Source organism: Capra hircus, chromosome 5 (genome assembly GCF_001704415.2).
Source record: "Capra hircus breed San Clemente chromosome 5, ASM170441v1, whole genome shotgun sequence".
NCBI lineage: Eukaryota > Metazoa > Chordata > Mammalia > Artiodactyla > Bovidae > Capra > Capra hircus.
The window spans coordinates 66,216,655-66,239,531 of record NC_030812.1 but is presented as its reverse complement, the minus strand read 5'-3'; the positions used below and the strand labels follow the sequence as shown (position 1 = coordinate 66,239,531).

Sequence of the window (22,877 nt, the reverse complement as noted above, 5' to 3'; positions counted from 1 at the left end):
ATCTTCCATGCTGTATTACAACCTCTTCAGTGCTTAGTAAATGTGACAAATGAATCAATGAGCCAACTTGAATTTGCAATACTTTGTGTCCTTAGAAGGTAGCATTGGAGTAGTGCAGGAGCCTGGGCTATTTACAGACTGACCCAAATTTAAAGTGCTTTGGCACTTAATGCTGTGCAACTTTGGCAAGAATGTGAACCTCTGACTCAGAGTTCTTCATTGTTGAGGGTTCTGAGATCTGTCTCAAGAGCTGTTAACAGGGTGAAGTGAGCAGGTGCACAAAGCGCTTCGCACAACGTGTGCACATAATGAGGTCTTAAGCTCCGTTTATTACCATCCCTGGGTTAAAAAGTAACTGAGGCCTAGGTTACAGACAATGCGTTTGATTTGAGCTATCTCGGCTTCTCGTGCATTTTGACAGAGTAGAGTCCAGTGATTCTCTGATATCGTATGATTATGGAATTCCCCCTGTACCAAATGTTTTTCCTCATGAGGTCCAAGTTTTCATCCCTGACGTGTCTTCTTGGAAAGCACCAATTATGTTACTAGGTCATCACTGGGGGCCTGAGTTCAGCCATTCTCTCAGTCAGTCACTTAGTCATTCATTCACTCAGTCACCCACTCACCCACTCGCTCATTTTCTCACTCAGTCCCCCTTTACTCATTCATCCAGCCATTGCCTTACTTGTTCACTGAGCCATTTGCTAATTCATCCACTCACTCACTCACTCACTCGCTCATTCCCTCATTCATTCAGTCATCTGTCGACTTAGCCATTCATTTATTTACTCACTCATTCTCTCACTTGGCCATTCATTTATTTGTTCACCTAGTCACTCAGACATCCACTCACCAAACCTTCACTGAGGGTCTTGCCCAGGCTGAGCTCTGTCCTGGGAGTTGGGGTGATAGCAGCGGGTGAGGTTTCTACCCTCATAGAGCTCCTAGTCTAGCTAGAAGTCACTGCCAGCATTTCCATCAGTTATGAAGCGTAACCTATGGAGTAGGTAGGGTGAAGGGAGGCGGTGGCTGCTCAGGAAGTGTGACAAAGCTGAGACATTCAGAGAGGATTTCCCACTTCAGAGCACTCCTTTCGGAGGCATCAATCTTATGATTTTATTCTCAAAATATTTTTGCAACAGTGCTTTAGGACTAACTACCATGGAGACTAAAACAATTATTTTTAGGCTCTGAAGACATTTCCAAAAGAGAAGTTCTAAAACTATTTTTGGCAATAACAACTTCTTTGAAACATGTGCTGAATATTTTTGAGGGGAAAGAGCTTGTTATTTGTGCTATATACATTCTGTACCACACCACTTTTGTAATTTCTTTCCATTAGGTTATTTTAAAATTTTGATGCAGGGGTTTTCACCTGGGAGACAGTTTTGTTCCTGAAGGAAGACTGGCGATGTTAAAGACATTTTTGGTTGTCACAACCTGGGAGGGGCGGTTGCTAATGGCATCTAGTGAGTAGAGGCCAGGGATGCTCTATATGTTTTACACTGCCCAGACCAGCCCTGCCCCTGACCCTGCACCCACCCAGAGCAAAGTATTATATGGCACAGAAATCAATCGTGCTGAAGCTGAGAAACCCTGATTTAAAGTAGTAAGTATGCTTACTAAAAAACTAAGTCTCATGACCCTCTCTTTAGTACTTAACAGTAGGTCCACTGGGCCACAAGAAAACTAAAGGATGCTTGTGTGAAGGGGCCTCTGTTTGTGCATCAGAGGCCCAGTTGTTAAGAAAAAGTGCAGAGCAGAGCTTTGGAGACAGGCGGGTCTGTGTTGGACACCCTTGTTCTCCTGTTTGCCAGTCATGTGAACTCGGGTGATTGATGTAACCTCATTGAGCCTCAGCTTCCCTGCCTGTAAGAGAGAAGTAATAATCCCCGTTTCCTAGGGTTTCTGCAGATATCCACTGAAGTCATGTATGGTGAGAGTTTCGCTTGGTCAGGGCTCCATAGGTGGAAGCCAGTACAGACCATGGCCCAAGAATGCTTCACAATCACTGTGCAGATCAACAAATGTTTACTGAATACCCACAAACCATAAGGCTCAGTTCTTGGGCCACGGGGTCTCTGCCCTCAAGGAGCAGATGGTCTGGAGCAAGAGGGAAATAAAAGACATGTCTTCATAAAGAAGATGCTGACAGTATATAGCTGCATTTGACCAATTAGTATTTCTGGCAATGTGGTCAGGGAGAAAGGATCACCCTGGCCTGGTAATGGGTTGGGAGCTGTCATCGTCCCTGGGCTAGGGGGTTCTGCCCCACTCAAACTGATTGAAAACATGGCCATGACATGGAGAGAAGCCAAGGAAACCCTGAGGATCTGAGTCTGGTTGATGGACTTGGGGGAATTCAAAGAGGAACCTGGTTTTGGAGGGATGATGATGAATTTTTAACATTTACACTGCTGAGTCTGCAGTTCAGGAAAGATATCCAGGTGGAGTGTCAAGCCAGCTGGGAAATGCAGGATTGGAAATCTGGAAAGAGACTGGAGAGATGTCTACATACATGTGGATGCTGAAACCACAAAAGGAAACAGGATCTCTGATTGACAGTAGGACTTGGTTATTGGGAAATTACCCTTAAAAGGAGCAAAGGGAAAGAACCTGTATAGGGGTGAGATATTGGAAGAGAATCAGGACAGCCTAGTTCCCCTAAATCAAAGTGGGAGTGGCTAATAGCATCAGTTGTTGCTTAGAGGTCTGGACAAATGAGGACTGAAAGAAGGACCCTGGGCCTGGCGATTGACAGTCAGTGGTAACTCCTGAGATGGAAGGGGGGTGTAGTGGGAAGAGCCAATCTGCAGAGCTTAGGAGGTGAATGTGTGATAATGAAATGGGAATGTGCATGCATTGATACCCGTTTGAGAAGTGTCAGTAAAAGATGAACAATCAGGCTATTACCAGGTTCAAGTTAGGTTTGATCCAGGATATATCTATTTCTGTGGAGCAGGAAATGACCCAGGGAGAGGGGTGGATTGGAGATGCTGGTGGGGACGTGGTGAGGAGGACATGACTCCCAAGAGCTAGGGAAGGAGCAAGCCTTTGGTAAGGAGATTGGGTATCCCTTCCTCTGGAATAGACAGGAAGGAAGAAAATGGGTGAAAGCACTGCTAATTTTAAATTAAAAAGAAAAGGGAAGTGAGGCATACCAGAGACTGTAATTTCCCAATATCTGGTCCCCCTTTCATTGTAAGTTATGTCCCCACCCTGCTCATCAAACGACTGGAAAGAAGACTACATCTTCTATCATCTGTTGAAGCAAGGTACGAGTACCTGCCTAAGTTTTGGCTGATAGGATTTAAATCGAGGTGCTGAGGATAACTTCTGAGAAGTCTCCATGAAGTGAAGGGTGTGCCTTCCCTTTCCTCTTTTCTCCTTGCTGCTGTTTGGATTGTGGATGTGATGGCTGGAGATGGAGCAGCCATTTTAGATCAAGAGGCATCCTTGGGAATGGAGGTCAGGCAAGGTCAAACAGAGATAAGAGAAACCATGTCTCTGACATTATGGTGTGTCATCCACTTCCTGATGGTTGCACTAGAGAGAAATCAAGCCACTGTTAATATGGGATTTCTGTTACTTGTACCCAGTCATAATCTTAATCAATATCTGAGGGCAATCTTTCAGAGTAGTCTTGATCTCAGTAAAGTCAGCATGCAGGCCATCTTGAAGTGGAGGATGGACAGTGTGAGCACTAGGGCTGAGATCTAGGATAGCTGCTGAGAAGGGGGGCTTTTTGAAGGATAGCCATGAGGGAGTATAAAAGACTACAGGTCTATAAGCCCATGGACTCCACACCACTCCCAGCTGCCTTCAGGACTGAGGTCATCATTTCAGAGTAGCTATAACCTGTTTGCAGGACACTTACTGGAAAGCTCTGGGTCAAGCTGCAGAAGGTAACATTCAGTAGGTGCGGGAGAGCAGAAAGAATTCCCATGATGGAGACAGGCTCAGTCAGTCAGTACATTTCAGTACAGCATGAAGTATTACATAACCATTGATAATGGTACTGCTGTCTATTTGAATAGGGCCTATTAATTGCCAAACATATTCACAGATACTCTTGTTAATATTAAGTTTTCTGAAATGAGATATTAATAATAAGATAACTCATCACTAGCTCTCTTTTAAAAGATTATAACCAACTAGTGTATTCTTCTGTATTGATAAGGTTTTGATAGAGATGTGATTTAAGGTAATGAAGTTTAAGTATCCCTGAAACAAACATGCTAAACCAGGAAAGAGAATTGAAGTTCAGTATTTAAGCAAAAATGTATCAAACATGAAGTTAGCAGGGACTTCCCTAGTGGTCCAGTGGTTAAGAATCCACCTTGCAATGCAGGGGATGTGGGTTTGATTCCTGGTCAAGAAGGTAAGATTCCACTTGCCCAGAGCAGCTAAGACCACGCACCACAACTAGAGTCCATGTGCTGCAATGAAAGACTCTACATGCGGCAACTAAGATCCAATTCAGCAAAAAAAAAAAAAAAAAAACCCAAACCAAACAAACCCCCATAAAGTTAGCAGATCTCTGGTCACAGTTGAATTCAAGAGTCACACAGATGGTGATTTTAGGTGTTCGACTGGATTTTAAACCCCTCCTCCGTGAGCTTTAATAGATGTGAGACATCAGCATGTTAGTCTCACCTTCAAAAAAAATTACCATTAACTAACAACTTGTGGAAACATGTTCCAAAGATTAGTTTTGGTTTGCAGTGTCTCCCCATAAACGTGTGACTGTAACAATCATTCTGTAAGTATTTAAAATTCCCCGAGACCTGCTGTGAAGTGTGCCATCTTTTGCGAGTTCATTATGCAATGAGCTTTCTCCGGCGGGTATCTGATGGCTCTGCCTGGTCTAATGCTGTGTCCCCTCATGAATGTGTTCTCTTTCCTTATGTGTAGAGTCAGTCCATGACCACAATGCTTCCCAGAGTACAGAATGCTATTGGGGAGCTCTGTCTGGAAATAGGGATGACTCAGGAAGGCTTCCAGTATTTCCAGAAAGCGTGGTTCAACCTGATGGAATTTTCATCCAGAAATTTAAAAGACAACCAGGACTTGGTGAAGCAAAAAGGTAGGGTGGGCGCATGGAGAGGGCATCACTTCTTGTGGTTCAGAGTCAGACTCCTGGGCTCTTACCAACCATGAAGACAGGGAACCGGGCATGTGAGCTTTGTTTGCTTGATTTTTTTGGTGGGCATGTGAGGGTTAACCCTGAGCACACCTCCTTTGACAGACCATCCTTTTAGCATGTGGGAGGCTGTTGTGACACACCTCGTACTGCTTTGAGCAGTAAGGGGACCACTGGCTGTGAAGCCAGCCTTTCTGGCTTCAAATCCTGCCTCTCCACTTCTGTCGTTCGCTCTCATTTATTTATCCATTATTTTTATTTTTAGGCTCATTGCTTTTATTTACTTGTTAAGTTTGTTTTTATTTTTTGACTCTCAGACTTGAAGAAAGTAGGGGAAACCATTACACCATTCAGGTATGACCTAAATCAAATCCCTTATGATTATACAGTGGAAGTGAGGAATAGATTTAAGGGACTAGATTTGATAGAGTGCCTGATGAACTATGGATGGAGGTTTGTGACATTGTAGAGGAGACAGGGATCAAGACCATCCCCAAGAAAAAGAAATGCAAAAAAGCAAAACGGCTGTCTGAGGAGGCCTTACAAATAGCTGTGAAAAGAAGAGAAGTAAAAAACAAAGGAGAAAACAAAAAATATACCCATTTGAATGCAGAGTTCTAAAGAATAGCAAGGAGAGATAAGTCTTCCTCAATAATCAATGCAAAGAAATAGGGGAAAACAATAGAATGGGAAAGAATAGAGATCTCTTCAAGAAAATTAGAGATACTAAGGAAACATTTCACACAAAGATGGGGTCAATAAAGGACAGAAATCGTATGGACTTAACAGAAGCAGAAGATATTAAGAAGAGGCGGTGAGAATACACAGAAGAGTACAAAAAAGATCTTCATGACCCAGATAATCATGATGGTGTGATCACTCACTTAGAGCCAGACATCCTGGAATGTAATGTCAAGTGGGCCTTAGGAAGTATCACTACTAACAAGGCTAGTGGAGGTGATGGAATTCCAGTTGAGCTATTTCAAATCCTAAAAGATGATGCTGTGAAAGTGCAGCACTCAATATGCCAGCAAATTTGGAAATCTCAGCAGTGTCCACAGGAATGGAAAAGGTCCGTTTTCATTCCAATCCCAAAGAAAGGCAATGCCAAAGAATGCTCAAACTACCGCACAATTGCACTCATCTCACATGCTAGCAAAGTAATCCTTAAAATTATCCAAGCCAGGCTTTAGCAATATGTGAACCATGAATTTCAAGATGTTCCAGCTGGATTTAGAAAAGGCAGAGGAACCAGAGATCAAATTGTCAGCATCTGCTGGATCATTGAAAAAGCAAGAGAGTTCCAGAAAAACATCTATTTCTGCTTTATTGACTATGCCAAAGCCTTTGACTGTGTGGGTCACAATGAACTGTGGAAAATTCTGAAAGAGATGGGAATACCAGACCACCTGACCTGCCTCTTGAGAAATCTGTATGCAGGTCAGAAAGCAACAGTTAGAACTGGACATGGAACAACAGACAGGTTTCAAATAGGAAAAGGAGTACATCAAGGTTGTATATTGTCACCAAGCTTATTTAACTTATATGCAGAGTACATCACGAGAAATGCTGGGCTGGATGAAGCACAAGCTGGAATCAAGATTGCTGGGAGAAATATCAATAACCTCAGATATGCAGATGACACCACCCTTATGGCAGAAAGTGAAGAAGAACTAAAGAGCCTCTTGATGAAAGTGAAGGAGAAGAGTGAAAAAGTTGGCTTAAAGCTCAACATTCAGAAAACTAGGATCATGGCACCTGGTCCCATCACTTCATGGAAAATAGATGGGAAACAGTGAAAACAGACTATTTTTTTGGGCTCCAAAATGACTGCAGCTGGTGACTGCAGCCATGAAATTAAAAGACACTTACTCCTTGGAAGGAAAGTTATGACCAACCTAGACAGCATATTCAAAAGCAGAGACATTACTTTGTTCACGAAGGTCCATCTAGTCAAGGCTATGGTTTTCCAGTGGTCTTGTATGGATGTGAGAGTCAGACTATAAAGAAAGCTGAGCGCAGAAGAATTGATGCTTTTGAATTGTGGTGTTGGAGAAGACTCTTGAGAGTCCCTTGGACTGCAAGGAGATCCAACCAGTCCATGCTAAAGGAAATCAGTACTGGATGTTCATTGGAAGGACTGATGTTGAAGCTGAAACTCCAATATTTTGGCCACCTGATGCGAAGAGCTGACTCATTTGAAAAGACCCTGATGCTGGGAAAGGTTTACAATCAGACAAGAAATAAGGACTCTAGATTTATGTCATATTTAAATAGCTATATCAATTAGCTTCTGTTGTATAGCAAACCACCCTGAAACTCAGCAGGTCAAAAACCAACAACCACTTGTTGTTGCCCATGTCTATGGGCCACCAAGGGGATCCCCCTCATCTGGGCTGGGCTCATGCAAGCAACCCAGCTGGCAGGGCCAGTGGGCTCCAACTCTCAGAACACCTCACCCTGATGTCTGGTGGCAACAGAGTTCTGGGCATGAGCTAGCTGCTCATCGTTCAGGAAATAGTCCAGTCCTGCTCCCCTGGGGGCCTGCAGAATTCTGAGAGTGAGAGCACACGTTTACGCCTAAACTGAGAACTGGCACAGCACCCTCTTACTCTGCATGTAATTGGTCACAACAAGTTGCTAGGCTTCAGTCTGGGGCCAAGAAAGAGACTCTGACCTCTGGATGGGAGGAGGTGCAGAGTGGCATTACCAAGGAGAGAGCTGGGGACAGGTTGGCATGGAGAATTACCGCTATCTTTACAGTCTGCTGTAAGATTTAAGGTCACCTTGGGAGAGTTAGTTACCCTCTCTGCCTGTAAATCCCTTCACCTGTAAATCCCTTCCCTTTACCCTTTCACCTGTAAATCCACCTTGACAGTAATAGTTAACATTCGTTTCATGCTCACTAGGTACAAAGCACTTCATGTTCATGATCTCTTTTGTCTTCTGGTATACCTCCTGTGGTATATACAGTTACTCCCATTTTAGAGATGAGGAAACTGAAGGTCAGAGAGATGAAATAAAGTACGTCAGCTCCCAGCGCTGGCACCTCTGGTGCCACGAGTCTGAGAGGCCTATCTGACTGCTTATCCAGGCCTGTCTGGCCCTAAGGCCTGTCTGCACAACTCGTTGCTGTGCAGAATCTCTTCTAGTGTTGGCCTTTATAAAGCTCTAATGCTAAAGCTGAAACTCCAGTACTTTGGCCACCTCATGCGAAGAGTTGACTCATTGGAAAAGACTCTGATGCTGGGAGGGATTGGGAGCAGGAGGAAAAGGGGACGACAGAGGATGAGATGGCTGGATGGCATCACCGACTTGATGGACATGAGTCTGAGTGAACTCCGGGAGTTGGTGATGGACAGGGAGGCCTGGCGTGCTGCGATTCATGGGGTCACAAAGAGTCGGACATGACTGAACGGAATGCTCCACATGTAGAGGCTGGCTTCTAAGTCATCATCCTAATGCAGGCAGGCCTGGTTGCAGGCATGCTGGGACCGTGGTGAGCAGAGGAAACCCATGTGGAAACCAGCAATACTTCTGTGGGTTCTGGGACTGGCCTCCTAGAGCCAGTTGGGCAACGAATCAGGTGCTATCGATGATGGGATGCTTTTTTGATAATTTAATGGTAATCTTTTATGGTTAAAGCTGAATTCCATAGTATAGGGAGTTAAATCTGCCTTGTTTACTGCTATCAATACTCTAATAACACCTTCTAGAAGCATAATTATAGTTTTATCTCTCTCCATAATAGACTGTGGGCTTCCCTGGTGGCTCAGATGGTAAAGCAGTAAAGCATCTATCTGCAATGTGGGAGACCTGGGTTCGATCCCTGGGTCGGGAAGGTCCCCTGGAGAAGGAAATGGCAACCCACTCCAGTACTCTTACCTGGAAAATTCCATGGATGGAGGAACCTGGTAGGCTACAGTCCAAGGGGTCGCAAAGAGTCGGACATGACCGAGCGACTTCATTTCAGTATAATAGAGTGTGGCTTGGAAAATCGTGGACTTCCCTGGTGACTCAGCTGGTAAAGAATCTGCATGCAATGTGGGAGACCTGGGTTTGATCTCTGGGTTGGGAAGATTGCCTGGAGAAGGGAATGGCTACCCACTCCAGTATTCTGGCCTGGAGAATTCCATGGACTGTATAGTTCATGGGGTTGCAAAGAGTTGGACATGACTGAGTGACTTTCATTTTCACTTTGGAAAACCATAAAACTTTCTACTTTTTAGAAGTCTCTTATTGTTAGCATATCTAACTCAAAATAACTCGCAAAATCTTAGGCCTCTGCAAAGGGTACATTTGATGTGTATCTAGGTACAGCGCGTTATTTATTAACTAGGTTTATGTGGCGTATTCATGTGTTTCTGTCATAAGGCATTAATGTTTCGTTGTTCCTTATTCAAGGCTGTACCAGCTGCCTTTTGTAGAACTCGGTTACCACATGATAGTTGGTCTCACTACATCCGTATTCTCTATTTCTGACCTGTTCATTTGTAAAATAGACTTGAATTTGGTTTCAATCTATTGTCTTTGTTCCTTGGCCCCATAACTGCTGCCCACATACAAAATTTGTTACTTGAAAACCAAGTCCCATGCAATGTCGGTCAGTAATTGATTTATTAAGAAAAAACCCCAACTATTGGCAGCGATGAAGAAATGCTACCAAATGCTCTGCCTAGTGACTTCTTAACTCTTCTGTAGGAAAAAGCCTTGAGCATCATTTCTTTGCCAAAATGTATTCCCTGCAGGCAGAGTGCTGAACAACCTGGCAAAGTCAGCATCTGAGGAGTACTTAAAAGAAAACCATATTTTGCAATGTGCTACCGAAATGTCCAGCTCACTGGACAGCAATCCCTGTGACCAGGCTACCATGAAGTACACCGAAGGTGTTTTAACGTAAGCGTGTGTTTTTCTTGAAAAACGTCTTAGTTTTCTGTACTAGCTGTTATTGTTACAATTAATCTACTTAATCCATACTTGCCAATCCATGTCCCACCTGGCTGATTGAGTTAAGAAAGGCTGAATTTTAGCATTTCTATCCTCTGGTTCAGTAGTTTTCAACTATGGGCAATTTTGTCCCCTGTGGAACCTTTGGCAAAGGTCTGGAGACATGTTAGCTTGTCATGACTGGGGGCATTGCTACTGGCAGCTAGTGGGTACAGGCCAGGAATGCTACTAAACATTATATACTGCACAGGACCCTCTACAACAAACTGTCCAACCCGAAAGGTCTATAGTAGAGATGTGGATGAACCTAGAGTCTGTCATACAAAGTGAAGTAAGTCAGAAAGAGAAAAACCAAATGTCGAATGTTAACGCACATATATGGAATCTAGAAGATGGTAGAGAGGAACCTGTTTGCAGGGCAGCAGTGGAGATGCAGATGTGGAGAATGGACTTGTGGACACGGTTTGGGAAGGAGAGGGTGGGATGAGTCGAGAGAGTGCATCCATGTATGTATACACTACCAGGTGTGAAATAGATAGCTAGCGGGAACCTGCAGTTTTGCACAGGGAGCTCAGCTCGGTGCTCTGTGATGACCTGGACTGATGGGATTGGGGTGGTGGTGGAAGGGAGGCTCGAGAAGAAGGAGAAAAATAGTGTCCCAGTTTCTCATGAAGATGTATGCGCATCTTATCAATCACTTTGAAAGCCTCAAATCTCTGCTAAAATAAACTACTGTGCTGTTTTGTGTCTTGAATACAAAGGACGTTTATGAGATTTGTTTTTGGAAGCACAACGAAGGTAGCCAACATGTATCGTGCCCAGTAAGGCGCACACGTGTGCATTTTGTTTTCAGATTTGCTGCTGGAAACACTTGTCTTGCAAAAATGAAACTTCAGGAATGCTTACATATCAGGAGAAATTTGTTTGGCGAGAAAAGCATCCTAGTTGGAGAAATTATGGAATTTTTAGCAGATTTACTGTTTTTCCCACTGAGACACAGTGAAAGGTAAGTTTTTATGAAATGTTTCAAGTTGTGTGTCTCCACCCCCCTCCCCCCTAAAAAAGCGCCCACGTTTGGCAGGGAGATCTGTACTCACTCATAGGGGTATCTCACTTCTTTGGCTCCAGCCTTGTCCAGAAAATGAGAGACTCACCAGGCCTGAGATTTCGCCCTGAACTATTTGCAGGACACTGACCATCATGAATTTGAAAGGCGCTCTTAGCTCACAAACCATGTAGAGGTTTTGGCAGGAGGAAAAGTAAAAAGGAGTACGGCGTCACACTCCCGGCATCACTCCTGGGTCTTGTGAGGAAAGGGGTTGTGCTTGAGGCCTCTGTGGACTGTGGGTCTGTAGCATCACGCCTGCTGGATGGACAGTTACTGAGAGGAGACATCAGGGTGGGGTGGGGGTAGACTGGGTAAACTGATCTAACAGGATTCTTGCTAAGGCAGGCCATGGGGGCAGAGGTCACTGTGGGACAGTGAGGGGGGGGGACTGGAGAAGGACAGTAATCAGATATCAAGCAGGGCTGGACTGACTGAGCAGGATCCCCACTGAAGCTGGCCAAGGCAGAGATGAACGCAGAAGCCCAGAAGTTGAGGTCTAGTTGGGAATTGCTCGGGAGGGCCTGCGTAGAGTTTGGTCAGGAGACACTCTCAGCACCTGTGTTTTAAAGCAGGTTGTACGTATCACCCTCTGGGTCTAATTCCTGTTAGGATCTGCCAGGCAAGACTGCTTCTTCCTTTGACAGGCTGGTGTGAGTGAAGGTTCTCTGTGAATCCACAGGGAGTCCATCACGCCCTTCCTTCAGCCTGGCCTGCACTGTTTTGCAGCCAGGTGAGCTGACTGAAGGGTCAGGGATGTTCTAAGTGAAATTATAAAGTTTTGAGGTTTTGCTTTTTTGCAGCCCCTCCCTCTCCTCCCTATTCCCTGCCTTGCCTTTCACTTTTCACTGTCCACCATCCTGGAGAGCATGTTATTTACACCAGGGAGAGGACCTCTTCTGGCTTTTGCTCCCAAGAAGAATATGACATGAGTCATCTCTGGCATTGAACTGCAGATCAGTATTAACGCTTTCCAAGAGTGGTGTGCATGCACAATCGTATCTGACTCTCTGTGACCCCAGGGACTGTATAGCCTGCCAGGTTCCTCTGTCCATGGGATTTCCCAGGCAGGAATACTGGAGTGAGTAGCCATTCCCTTCTCCAGGGGATCTTCCTGACTCGGGGATTGAACTCATGTCTGCTACATCTCCTGCATTGGCAGGTGGATTCTTTACCACTGAGCCACCTGGGAAGCCCTTTCGAAGAGTATTTACCTTTCAAAGAGTAGTCCCTAATGGGAAAATGCTGGACAGCACAGCAAGCTGGGCTCGGAGCTCTGTGATGACTTAGAGGGGTAGAATTGGGGTGAGGGGGAGGGAGGCTCAAGGGGGAGGGGAGAGATGTATACACATAACTGATTCACTTTCTTGTCAGCAGAAACTAACACAACATTGTAAAGCAATTATACTCCAATAAGCAAAAAAAAGAATAGCTCCAATAAAGGTGCTTCTAAGAGTCAAGTTACCAGTGCTCTACAGCAGTGCTGAAATGTTGGGCTCTGGGGTTCAGTTGCCTGGGTTCAAATTTTGTTTCTACTGCCTGGTAACAGTGAGAACCTGGGCACATACTTAACATGTTGGTGTCTCATTCATTTCCTTGTTGGTAAAATGAGAGCAGTGACAGTATCTTCCTCGCAGGACGATGCTGAGAACTGAGAGATCCTCTTTGTGTGAAGTGCTGAGCACACTGAACGAGTTGATAAATTGAGTTCTTAGTATTATTATTTTGCTCCCTAGCAGGGAATTTTTGAGGCACTTGACACCACATAAACCTCCTTTTGTTCCTCTTAAGACCAGCACTGTGAGCAGAGAACAGGCCTTTCTTTAGAGAAGCAAAAGGCTTGACAGTAGAACCATTGCCTCGTAAAAGAGAAATCTAAACACGTAGCATACTGACTGAGTCATTGCTAGGCCTGGGCTGCCCCACCTCGAATCCAGGGCTGGTGGCTCGTGACTCACGGGACCCTGAACCCCGCTGCTGTTCCACGCGCGTGGCCCCTGTGTCGGAGGAGCCGGCCATACTTGGTATCCTTCTTTCCGGATGCTCTTGTCCCTGGTCAACCTTCTGAAACGACTGAGAAGCCTTTTTCCTTGCTGAAGGTTGTCCTTAGGTGACCTCATTTTCCACATTGGTTAAGGTCGGGAAATATTTTGCTGTGGGACTCAGCTCACCTCTCAGACATATGGAGATCCTTTCTCTTGGTGGCTAGGGGCTCCTGAAACAGCTCTCATGCCCTACAGAAATAATCCAAGGGTCCTGAGGGCCTTGGGGAGTGGGGATAGGTAGGGATGGATACATGAGGTCAAATCACAAAGTTAAAAGTAAGCCCCTGTACCCCAGGAAGGAGAAGGATGAACAAAGGGTCACAAGAGAAACAGGGATGTATTCTCAGTGAAGTCGGTGTCATTGCTGTCTCTCAGCTTTGAATCCATTCACCAGCAGCCGTCTTTTCATTGTGTCCCCTCCACAGACAAGTGTTTCCACTGCCTCACTTCCTGTTGATGTCATTCACTTTCTCCCTCCACCCAGCTCTGTTTTGTCCATCCTTATGAATGTCATCAGTAACATCCTAGTTCTGTGTCTTTGCACTTTGACCTTGATGGTCCTCTGCTCTGGGAGCGTTTGACAGCATCATTCATTCCTGAAACTGTGCTCTCCTGGTTTCTGAGCTACCCTCCATCATGGCCATCTTCTCTGATGACACCTTCTCGGGTTCTTTCGTAGGTTTTCTCTTTCTCTCCCAACTCTCGATCAGATGGCAGTGTTCTCTTGGGTTCAGTTCTTGAACTCTGCATGTCTCAGTCACAGTGCCCAGCCTTGCCTGTGCCTAGGGCTGCAGCCAATATTCAGTAAGGCGATGGCTTCTTGTCTTGTCTCTGCCTCTTCAGACCTCCATCATCAGCTGCTCACATGTGCATCCACTGGCCCTCTCCCTTTGGGTAGCCAGCATATTAGGGCAGTTCATAGTGAATGTTATCAACAGTGAACACATCCACCCCGTCTCTGTGACAAAATGCATCTTCTCCCATGTTACCCAGTGCAGACCCCAGGGCAGCATTTTAATGATTCATCTTGGTGATATTTATTATAATCAGTCACCATGCTAAACCCATTCCATACATTTTCTCACTTAATCCTCACCACAGGTCTGTTAACCTCATTGTGAACATGAGAAAACCAAGGTTTAGGAACCTTGATGCCTAACCACTGTGTCACTGCCAAGCCTGCCTGACTTCAGAGCTCTAGCTCCTAACCTCTTCATCCTACTGCCCAAGAGGATGCCAGGGCTCCTGGCACCAGGCCTACTACCTTCCATGTGATGCCAAGACTTAGCAGGTCTCCTGTCACATCTGTGGCTGCTGCACTAGCTCAGACCCTCATCATTCTTTGGACCAACTGGTCTCACTGCATAAATTGTCATCTGCTACTTCACTTGCACCCAGGTGAAGTTTCTAACATGCAAATTTAATTATATCACTCTTTTAAAAAAAATTTATTATTTATTTAGCTGTGCTGGGTCTTATTTGCAGCATGCAAGATCTGTAGTTGCAGCACGTGGGATCTAGTTCCCTGACCAGAGGTCGAACCTGGGCTTCTGCATTAGGAGCACAGAGACTTAGCCACTGGACCACCAGGGAAGTCCCTGAACCACGTCAGTCTTAATGAAAAAGCTTCAATATTGAAGTCCCAAACTCCTAGGTTCACACTCAATACCCTTAACAAGTGGTTGGTCCTATGTTTCACTCTCCAATCTCTCCTTCTACCTAGGGACACTCTCTGAGGGCAAGGGTTAGTCTTCATTATCTTTGCACCTGGGCCCCAGCACCAGCATTCCATGAATGTTTGTTGGATACATGGATGAACGCCATGCTTCTTCAATGCAAAACTTTGATTAATTTTCTCTTTTCTAGATTCCAAAGGAAGCAAGCAATTGAATATTATAAACAAGTGATAAAAATAAAGGAAAATGCAGGCACTCTGGCCAACTCCCCACTCGTCAGGCATCAACTGAGCATTAGCCTAAGTGATACCTTGTGTAAATTAGGTAATTGCTTTGACATATTTCTATTAGAAGCAGATGACTTTTCCCTCCATCTCACTTGCATACTTTGCTTATTTTTAAACAGTCTTCATCTTTGAAGTTAGCAACTCCTGTTCTATATTATTTTCAACTTTCTCTCTCTCTCTCTCTTTTTTTTTTTTTTTTTTTTGCTGCTTATTTACTTTCCCTCATTAGATAAGTGTCTTAGTCTGTTGCTATAACAGAATAGACTGGGTGGGTTAAACAACAGAATTTTATCTCTCATAGTTCTGGAGCCTGGGAAGTCCAAGATCAAGGTGTCAGCAGATTAAATGTCTGGTGAGTGCCTATCTTGGGCTTCTCAGGTGGCACAGTAGTAAAGAATCTGTCTGCCAATGCAGGTGATGTGGGTTTGATCCCTGGGTGGGGAAGAGTCTCTGGAGTAGGAAATGGCAACCCACTTCACTATTCTTGCCTGGAAAATTCCATGGACAGAGGAGCCTGGTGGGCTGCTTTCCATGAGGTTGCAAACAGTTGGACAGGATTGAGCAACTGAGCACAAGGGCCTATCTACTGGTTCAGAGACAGCTGTTTTCTTGGCATGCCCTCACATAGTGGGAGAAAGAGCCTGAGAGCTCTCTGGAGGTCTCTTTTATAATGGCACTAATCCCATTCATGCAAAGATGTGCACAATAAGGGACAGAAATGGTATGGACCTAACAGAAGCAGAAGATATTAAGAAGAGGTGGCAAGAATACATAGAACTATACAAAAAAGATCTTCATAACTCAGATAGTCACAATGGTGTGATCACTCACCTAGAGCCAGACATCCTGGAATGTGAAGTCAAGGGGGCCTTAGGAAGCATCACTACAAACAAAGCTAGTGGAGGTGATGAAATTCCAGTTGAGCTATTTCAAATCCTAAAAGATGATGATGTGAAAGTGGTGCACTCAATATGCCAGCAAATTTGGAAAACTCAGCAGTGGCCACAGGATTGGAAGAGGTCAGTTTTCATTTTAATCCTTAAGAAAGGCAATGCCAAAAAATGTACAAACTACCACACAATTGCGCTCATCTCACATGCTAGTAAAGTAATGCTCAAAATTCTCCAAGCCAGGCTTCAACAGTACATGAGCTGTGAACCTCTAGGTGTTCCAGCTGGATTTAGAAAAGGCAGAGGAACCAGAGATCAAATTGCCAACATCAACAAATGACCCCATGAACTGTATAGCCCACCAGGCTCCTCCGTCCATGGGATTCTCCAGGCAAGAATACTGGAGTGGGTTGCCATATTCTCCAGGGGGCCTTCCTGACCCAGGGATGGTTTCTTAACCGCTAGCACCATGTGGGAGGCCCTACTAGCTCAGTTAGGTGGAATTTGCTTACATTTTAAGGGCTACTATTGAAGAACTGAGAGCCTCTGAGACAAAGGGCCTGTTTTCCTGGTGGGCTATGCTGTTGCCAGAGATGAGGGTAACAGGACCACATCTTTTACTGCCTCAGTACTTATTGGATTCAGTAGCCCATTCCCATGTTTTGGAAATAGTCACACACTGAATTCTGTCATCTTCCTACAGCATCACCACCAAACCTGAGAATGGAGGAGAATGAGAGTTGAATTGGAGGCTGCAAATACTGGTTGGTAGTTAGCTGGAAAGAGGCCACCGCAGGAGGGTGTGCTGGGGGGAGTCAGGGATGTGATTCCCACAGATAGCACTTGTCAACCTTTGTGCCTCCAAGGAGTAGGTTCACATAGAAGGAGGGTTCAATGATGGTCAAATAGATATCTCTTCGCCCTTGGGCAGCTTTGTTGATTTCTTCCAGCAGGCTACACTAAAAATTGCAGTTTCTGTAAATGCCACAACTAGAAAAATTCTGAAATACTATCAGAGCTCCTGAAATCTCATCACCACAGGACAGTCTACTTCAGCTTTAAAAAGTTGTTTTCAACCCAGGCTGATTTTGACCCTCAGGACAAAAAAGCTGGAGAAATGTTTGATGTCATGGCTGGGGGTGGAGAGTGCTAGTCATTTAGTCAGTGGAGGCCTGAGTAGTTGCTAAACATACGTGCCCAGGAAAGCACCCCCACAGTGAACATTATCCAGTCCAAGGTGTGAATAGTGCTGAGACAAAGAAACCCTGATCTAAACCAACCACTTTCCCCAGCAGGTACGATTGGCATCTATATTACAGTAAAACAGGATTGCTTTCAGCCTAGTCATTTGCTGACAAAAAAGACTTAAAATTCTTGATATCTGCAGGGAAAGAATATTTTCTGTTTTCACTCTGTAGATTTAGGAATGAGTGTGCCCGTGTGTGTATACTCTTTCTTTTAGGTAAGGGTTTCCATGCTGAGTACATGAAAGAAAGATTTATGTTTGTAAAGAGAAAATGCAGATGCCAATCTAGAGCATGTTAGTGGAAAAGGAACTAGTTTACCTGATCTAGTTACCTATATTTTGTTCTCAGTTTTGGTGACTTGTCTATGATGAAAGTATAATGTATTCATTTGCTTTCTGATAACAGAGCCTCTGTGGAGAAGGCTATGGCACCCCACTCCAGTACTCTCGCCTGGAAAATCCCATGGACAGAGGAGCCTGGTGGGCTGCAGTCCATGGGGTCGCTAAGAGTCCGACATGACTGAGCGACTTCACTTTCACTTTTCCTTTCCTGCATTGGAGAAGGAAATGGCAACCCACTCCAGTATTCTTGCCTGGAGAATCCCAGGGACGGGGGAGCCTGGTGGGCTGCCATCTATGGGGTCGCACAGAGTCAGACACGACTGAAGTGACTGAGCAGCAGCAGCAGCAGCAGGGCCTCTGTAATGGCAGTTGTCCTATTTGGTGATGTCTTAAATAAGTCTTCATGGTATGTTTCAGTTTTGCAGTCCATTTTCAGTGTGGTTCATGTGGTTCCAAGAAAATATTTTTCTGTAAGGAGCACTTTCTCGCCATAATTTTATTATTTTTCTCTCCCACTGTTGACTGAAGTTGATTCATTTTGCAGAAGGTGCACTCCAGGCTTACAGGAACACTGTGGGTGGTTAGGTCAGCTGTCAAGGCAGGATTCTTGGGCTTTTGTTTCAGTCCCTGGTGGTGAGAGCTGATGGGTATCTTCAGTACAAGAAGAAGAAGACCTTGGGAGGGAAATAGACTGTTTATAGAGACCTTGGAATCATTTGCTCTTTGACATATTTTTGGTTTTCCTACATGGAGGTAGAAAAAATTTCCTCCATCCTCTCAGGGTCCCTGGCTGAACTTGAAAATTAAATTGAAAAGACTGACTTTCGCCACCCCAATTCCACCTGACTCTGTGGGCAAAAATTTGAGAGCCTACTTTGATAAGAAATATTATCTTCAGCAGGCTTTTGTCAGAGGCCCAGGATCTCTTAGCTGCAGCTTTTTGGACCTAGTAAGGAGTCCTGGATGATAGAATTCCACCTTTGTCACCAAAACTCTAAAAGAGAAAAAAAATTTTTTTTTTCCTTTACCCTCCTAGGTTCTCCTGCTGGGGCCCTGTAAAATTAGCCTCAGAAAAGATTGATTGAGGTTAAGTGAACTGAAAGTTGCTCAGTTGTGTCTGACTCTTTGCGACCCCATGGACTGTAGAGTCCATGGAATTCTCCAGGCCAGAATATTGGAGTGGGTAGTCGTTCCCTTCTTCAGTGGATCTTTCCAACCCAGGGATCGGACCCCGGTCTCCCGCACTGCAGGAAGATTCTTTACCAGCTCAGCCACCAGGGAAGCTAAAAGATTCACTAACAGGAGAAAAATCAAACAGAAGTTTATTTGTGTGTGCATCATACTTGCACACGCACTCAGGAATGAGCAACTCCAAGGGGTGGCTTGAACTTGCGATCTGTGTACTAACTTAGGGGAGAGGGAGGTGGGGAAAGGGCACTCACGGGAGGGCAGATAACTCTTTGGAAGCATAAATAGACCCTTAGGAGAATAGACGATGTGCCAGTTTGTGACAATGTCTGCCTGGGTATGGTGCTGGCTTCCTGTTGCCCCAGGGAGGGGACTTACAACACTTGAGTCCTTGTGACAGGCTCTGGTTTCAGGCACAGAAGGGATCCTAGGAACTCAAATAACTCAGCTCATAATAAGTCCCATGTCAGCATGGCCTACTTTGGGGTGGCATAGTGTGATCCCCTTGAGAAAGTGAAAGTGTTAGTCACCCAGTTGTGTCTGACTCTTTGTGACCCTTTGGACCATAGTCCACCAGGCTCTTCTGTCCGTGGAATTCTCTAGGTAAGAATACTGGACTGGGTAGCTATTCCCTTCTCCATAAGTTCTTCCCAACCCAGGGATCAAACCTGGATCTCCTGCATTGCAGGCAGATACTTTACCATCTGGAGCCACCAGGGAAGCCCCAGTAATCCCCTTGAGCTACCTTTAATGGAAAAAGCCTATCTACAGGGAGTATGCCCAAGGGGCTCCATAAAATATGAAGGAAGCCAGAGCCACATGTAGCTGGGACTCATCACTAGTCATTTTTAAAGAAGTCTTGAGGCCTCTGCAGTAAAAGTGTTACCAAATATTAGTCATCAAAGCAATCCTCTTTAAGAGTTGTTCCATTGAGGAAAAAAGAAACTATGGTATATGATGCTTGCTTGCATGCCAAGTCGCTTCAGTTGTGTCCGACTCTTTGAGACCCCATGGACTATAGCCCAGCAGGCTCCTCTATCCAAGCATCAAGCCAGGCTTGGCTTCAGACATCACCTGGCTGGTGGTGGAAGGTGAGAAATCTGCCTAGATACCAAGGGTGATCAGGTTGGAGGAGGGCTAAACTTACTTAGCAGGATTCTTCCTGATTGGAAGAATCAGACTCTATAGAGATGAACATAGAAGCCCAAAAGTTAAGCCTAGTTGAAAAAGCTCAGAGAGCCTGTGAGATTGGCCAGTGAGATTGTTAGGTGACAATCTCTGTTTTAATTCCTGGAGACAGAGCAGTGAGAAGGACAGGTAGACCCACAGTATCTTCACTGAGTTCACAATGAGGCCAACAAGCTGTCAGACAACTATTAATAAATACAAGACTGTTTGGATGCAATTGTGGAAAGTGCCACAATAGAGATGGCAGTTGGATAGCTAAACACACAATGGTTGAACTACAATTTGGCAAAGTGCTATCATGGCAAAGTACAAGTGCTAACGGGGGACCTCAGTCTGTTAGATGGAGGGGCATGGGTAGAGGGTGCTTCTTAGGAAGTGATGCTTTAACTGAATCTGGAGGAGGAGGACTTGCTTGTTAAGTGGTGGAAGGGAAAGGAGTCATCTAGACAGTGAGGACAGAATTTGCAAATTGGGAAGGAACAAAAAGGACCAATGGGGCTGGGATGCAGACACTAATAGAGAGGAGAGAGGGTGCACTAGGGGGATATCAGAGAGGTGTCACAGGCCCTGAGGGCTGGGTCAGTGACTTGGGATATTGCCTTAAGAGCTGCAAGGTTTTTGCAAAGCCAGGGAGTGTTAGGAACCTAGAGTCCTGCATTCCTCCAGCATCGTCATCACCAGAGATTTCTCACACAAGATGGTCAAATTGTCTTGTATGTCCAGTGTCATGAAGGAGCTCAAAGAACCCATTTTTGACCTCATTTCTATTTCTGTGAGTATTTTGACCTTTCAAACAGACTGTGAACTGCCAGAGGCAAGAGTCTTGTCATTTATTCTTTGTATCTTCAAAGCATCAGAAAGAGTGCTAGCTGTGTAGGTCTATCACTATGATGTATTAGTGCAGGAAGTGTGAGGAAAGTGGATAAACAGGTTCTTTCTGGGGGGCTTACACAATTTGCCTGGCTTTCCGATAGAAGTGATGGCTCTGCTCCAGGATAACAACATTAAAAGAAGTGACTGTAATTGTATTTTAGCCTATTGAGAACAATAATCTTTAGAGGACATTTTAGATATCAGTTTGGATTATAGATTAATGATGATAATTACTAGCTTGAAAGTTTTGGCACCTGCATCTTCCTTAGTCTTTTATTACATTTAATCAATGAATAGGCTACAGTATAACCTTTCAAGGGGTATAAAAATAGTGGGCGTCCAGCAATGATCATTCATGTTTTAATTATGCTCACAACAATTTTATGCATGAGATTATACTGAGCACATATTGAAAAAGAAATTTGGCTTCCCAGGTGGCAGTCGTGGTAAGGAACCCACCTGCCAATGTAGGAGACGTGAGAGACACAGGTTCAATTCCTGGGTTGGGAAGACTCCCTGGAGGAGGAAATGGCAACCACTCCAGTATTCTTGTCTGGGAAATCCCATGGACAGAGGAGCCTGGTGGGCTACAGTCCATGGGGCTGCAGAAAGTTGGACAAGACTGAGTGACTAAGCATGCAAATGACATAGTAAAATGATGGGTTCCTGAGAGGGTGATAATCCTGAGGTTTATTGCTTCTTCTGATCACATTTTCATGAAGCACTTCTTCAAAAATGAAACCTTTTTATGTTCAATATTTCTTTTATAGCTCTTCTCCTCTCCACTTTGATCCAGTTTCAAGAACAAACCTTAATCTCCTAAAACTGCTAATCCTAGAAAGTTAAGACAATCCCAGACATGGAAAGAGGATTTTTGTGATTTTGTTCTCTGCCACCTTTGACACAGACCAATCTTTAATTCTTCTTCTCTTATAAATGTTTAAATCCACCTATTGAGAAATCATTTCAGTGGGAGGAAAAAACAACTGTGGCTTTCATGTTCCATTCTGTTGTGCTGAGTGTTGTATATGGAATTGTGTAATTTGGATGAGGTATGGTAGATGAACATTCTGTTACTCCCCTCTCCCTGGGAATCTTTTACAGAAGAAATGCCAAGTATCTCAGTCACACTTGGAAGAACCTAAACAAAGGCGCTAGTGGGTGACTTTCAGTGGGGTGAGTCAGTCCTCTTTTCCTCATTTGATTTTAAAACTCTTGGCTCAGCCAGAGTCCCCTTCTTGCTAGCAGGAGGTCCCTGAATCAGAAATGTCAGGAAAGTGATACAGACAAACTTTACATTTTCATTTTAACTTAAACATATACATGTAATTGTTTGCATCAACTTTAAAATTCGAAGTTAGATCTCTGTTTTTAATGGGTCCTCTGATTGGAATTGAATGTCATATCTCTCAAAATGCCTCATTCACAGTTTTTAGTTTTAGTTTCTGGAGGATGAGAACTTCAGGCAGTTGTGATACTTCTGGGCAGGATTCTTTCAATGGTTGACTTTTTCTGCCTTCAATCTTTTATGATTTTCTTGTTCATAATTCCAAAACATTCATACTATTTTTCATAGAAAACAGCCCTCTTTCACTTCACACTCTTATGTTACTAGTGTGTACCATACTTAGGTCAATTACCAAAATTAGACTAACAAATAAGGGTGATACCACCCTTATGGCAGAAAGTGAAGAGGAACTCAAGAGCCTCTTGATGAAGGTGAAACAGGAGAGTGAAAAAGCTGGCTTAACACTCAACATTCAGAAAACTAAGATCATGGTTTCTGGTCCCATCACTTCATGGCAAATAGATGGGAAACAATGGAAAAGGTGATAGACGTTCTTTTCTGGGGCTCCAAAATCACTGTAGGTGGTGACGGCAGCCATGAAACTAAAAGATGCTTGCTCCTTGGAAGAAAAGCTATGACCAACCTAGACAGCATATTAA

General features: G+C 44.4%; 1 protein-coding gene across 1 annotated transcript in view; it reads left to right on the top strand.

Moving 5' to 3' along the window:
- LOC102179170 (putative tetratricopeptide repeat protein 41) overlaps window positions 1-22,877 on the top strand; it is an 82,141-nt gene that overhangs the window by 48,407 nt on the left and 10,857 nt on the right. Inside the window, 4 exon segments of the mRNA XM_005680542.3 lie at window positions 4,915-5,086; window positions 9,892-10,039; window positions 10,944-11,096; window positions 15,107-15,240. Of these exon segments, the coding sequence (XP_005680599.2) occupies window positions 4,915-5,086; window positions 9,892-10,039; window positions 10,944-11,096; window positions 15,107-15,240 (607 nt within the window).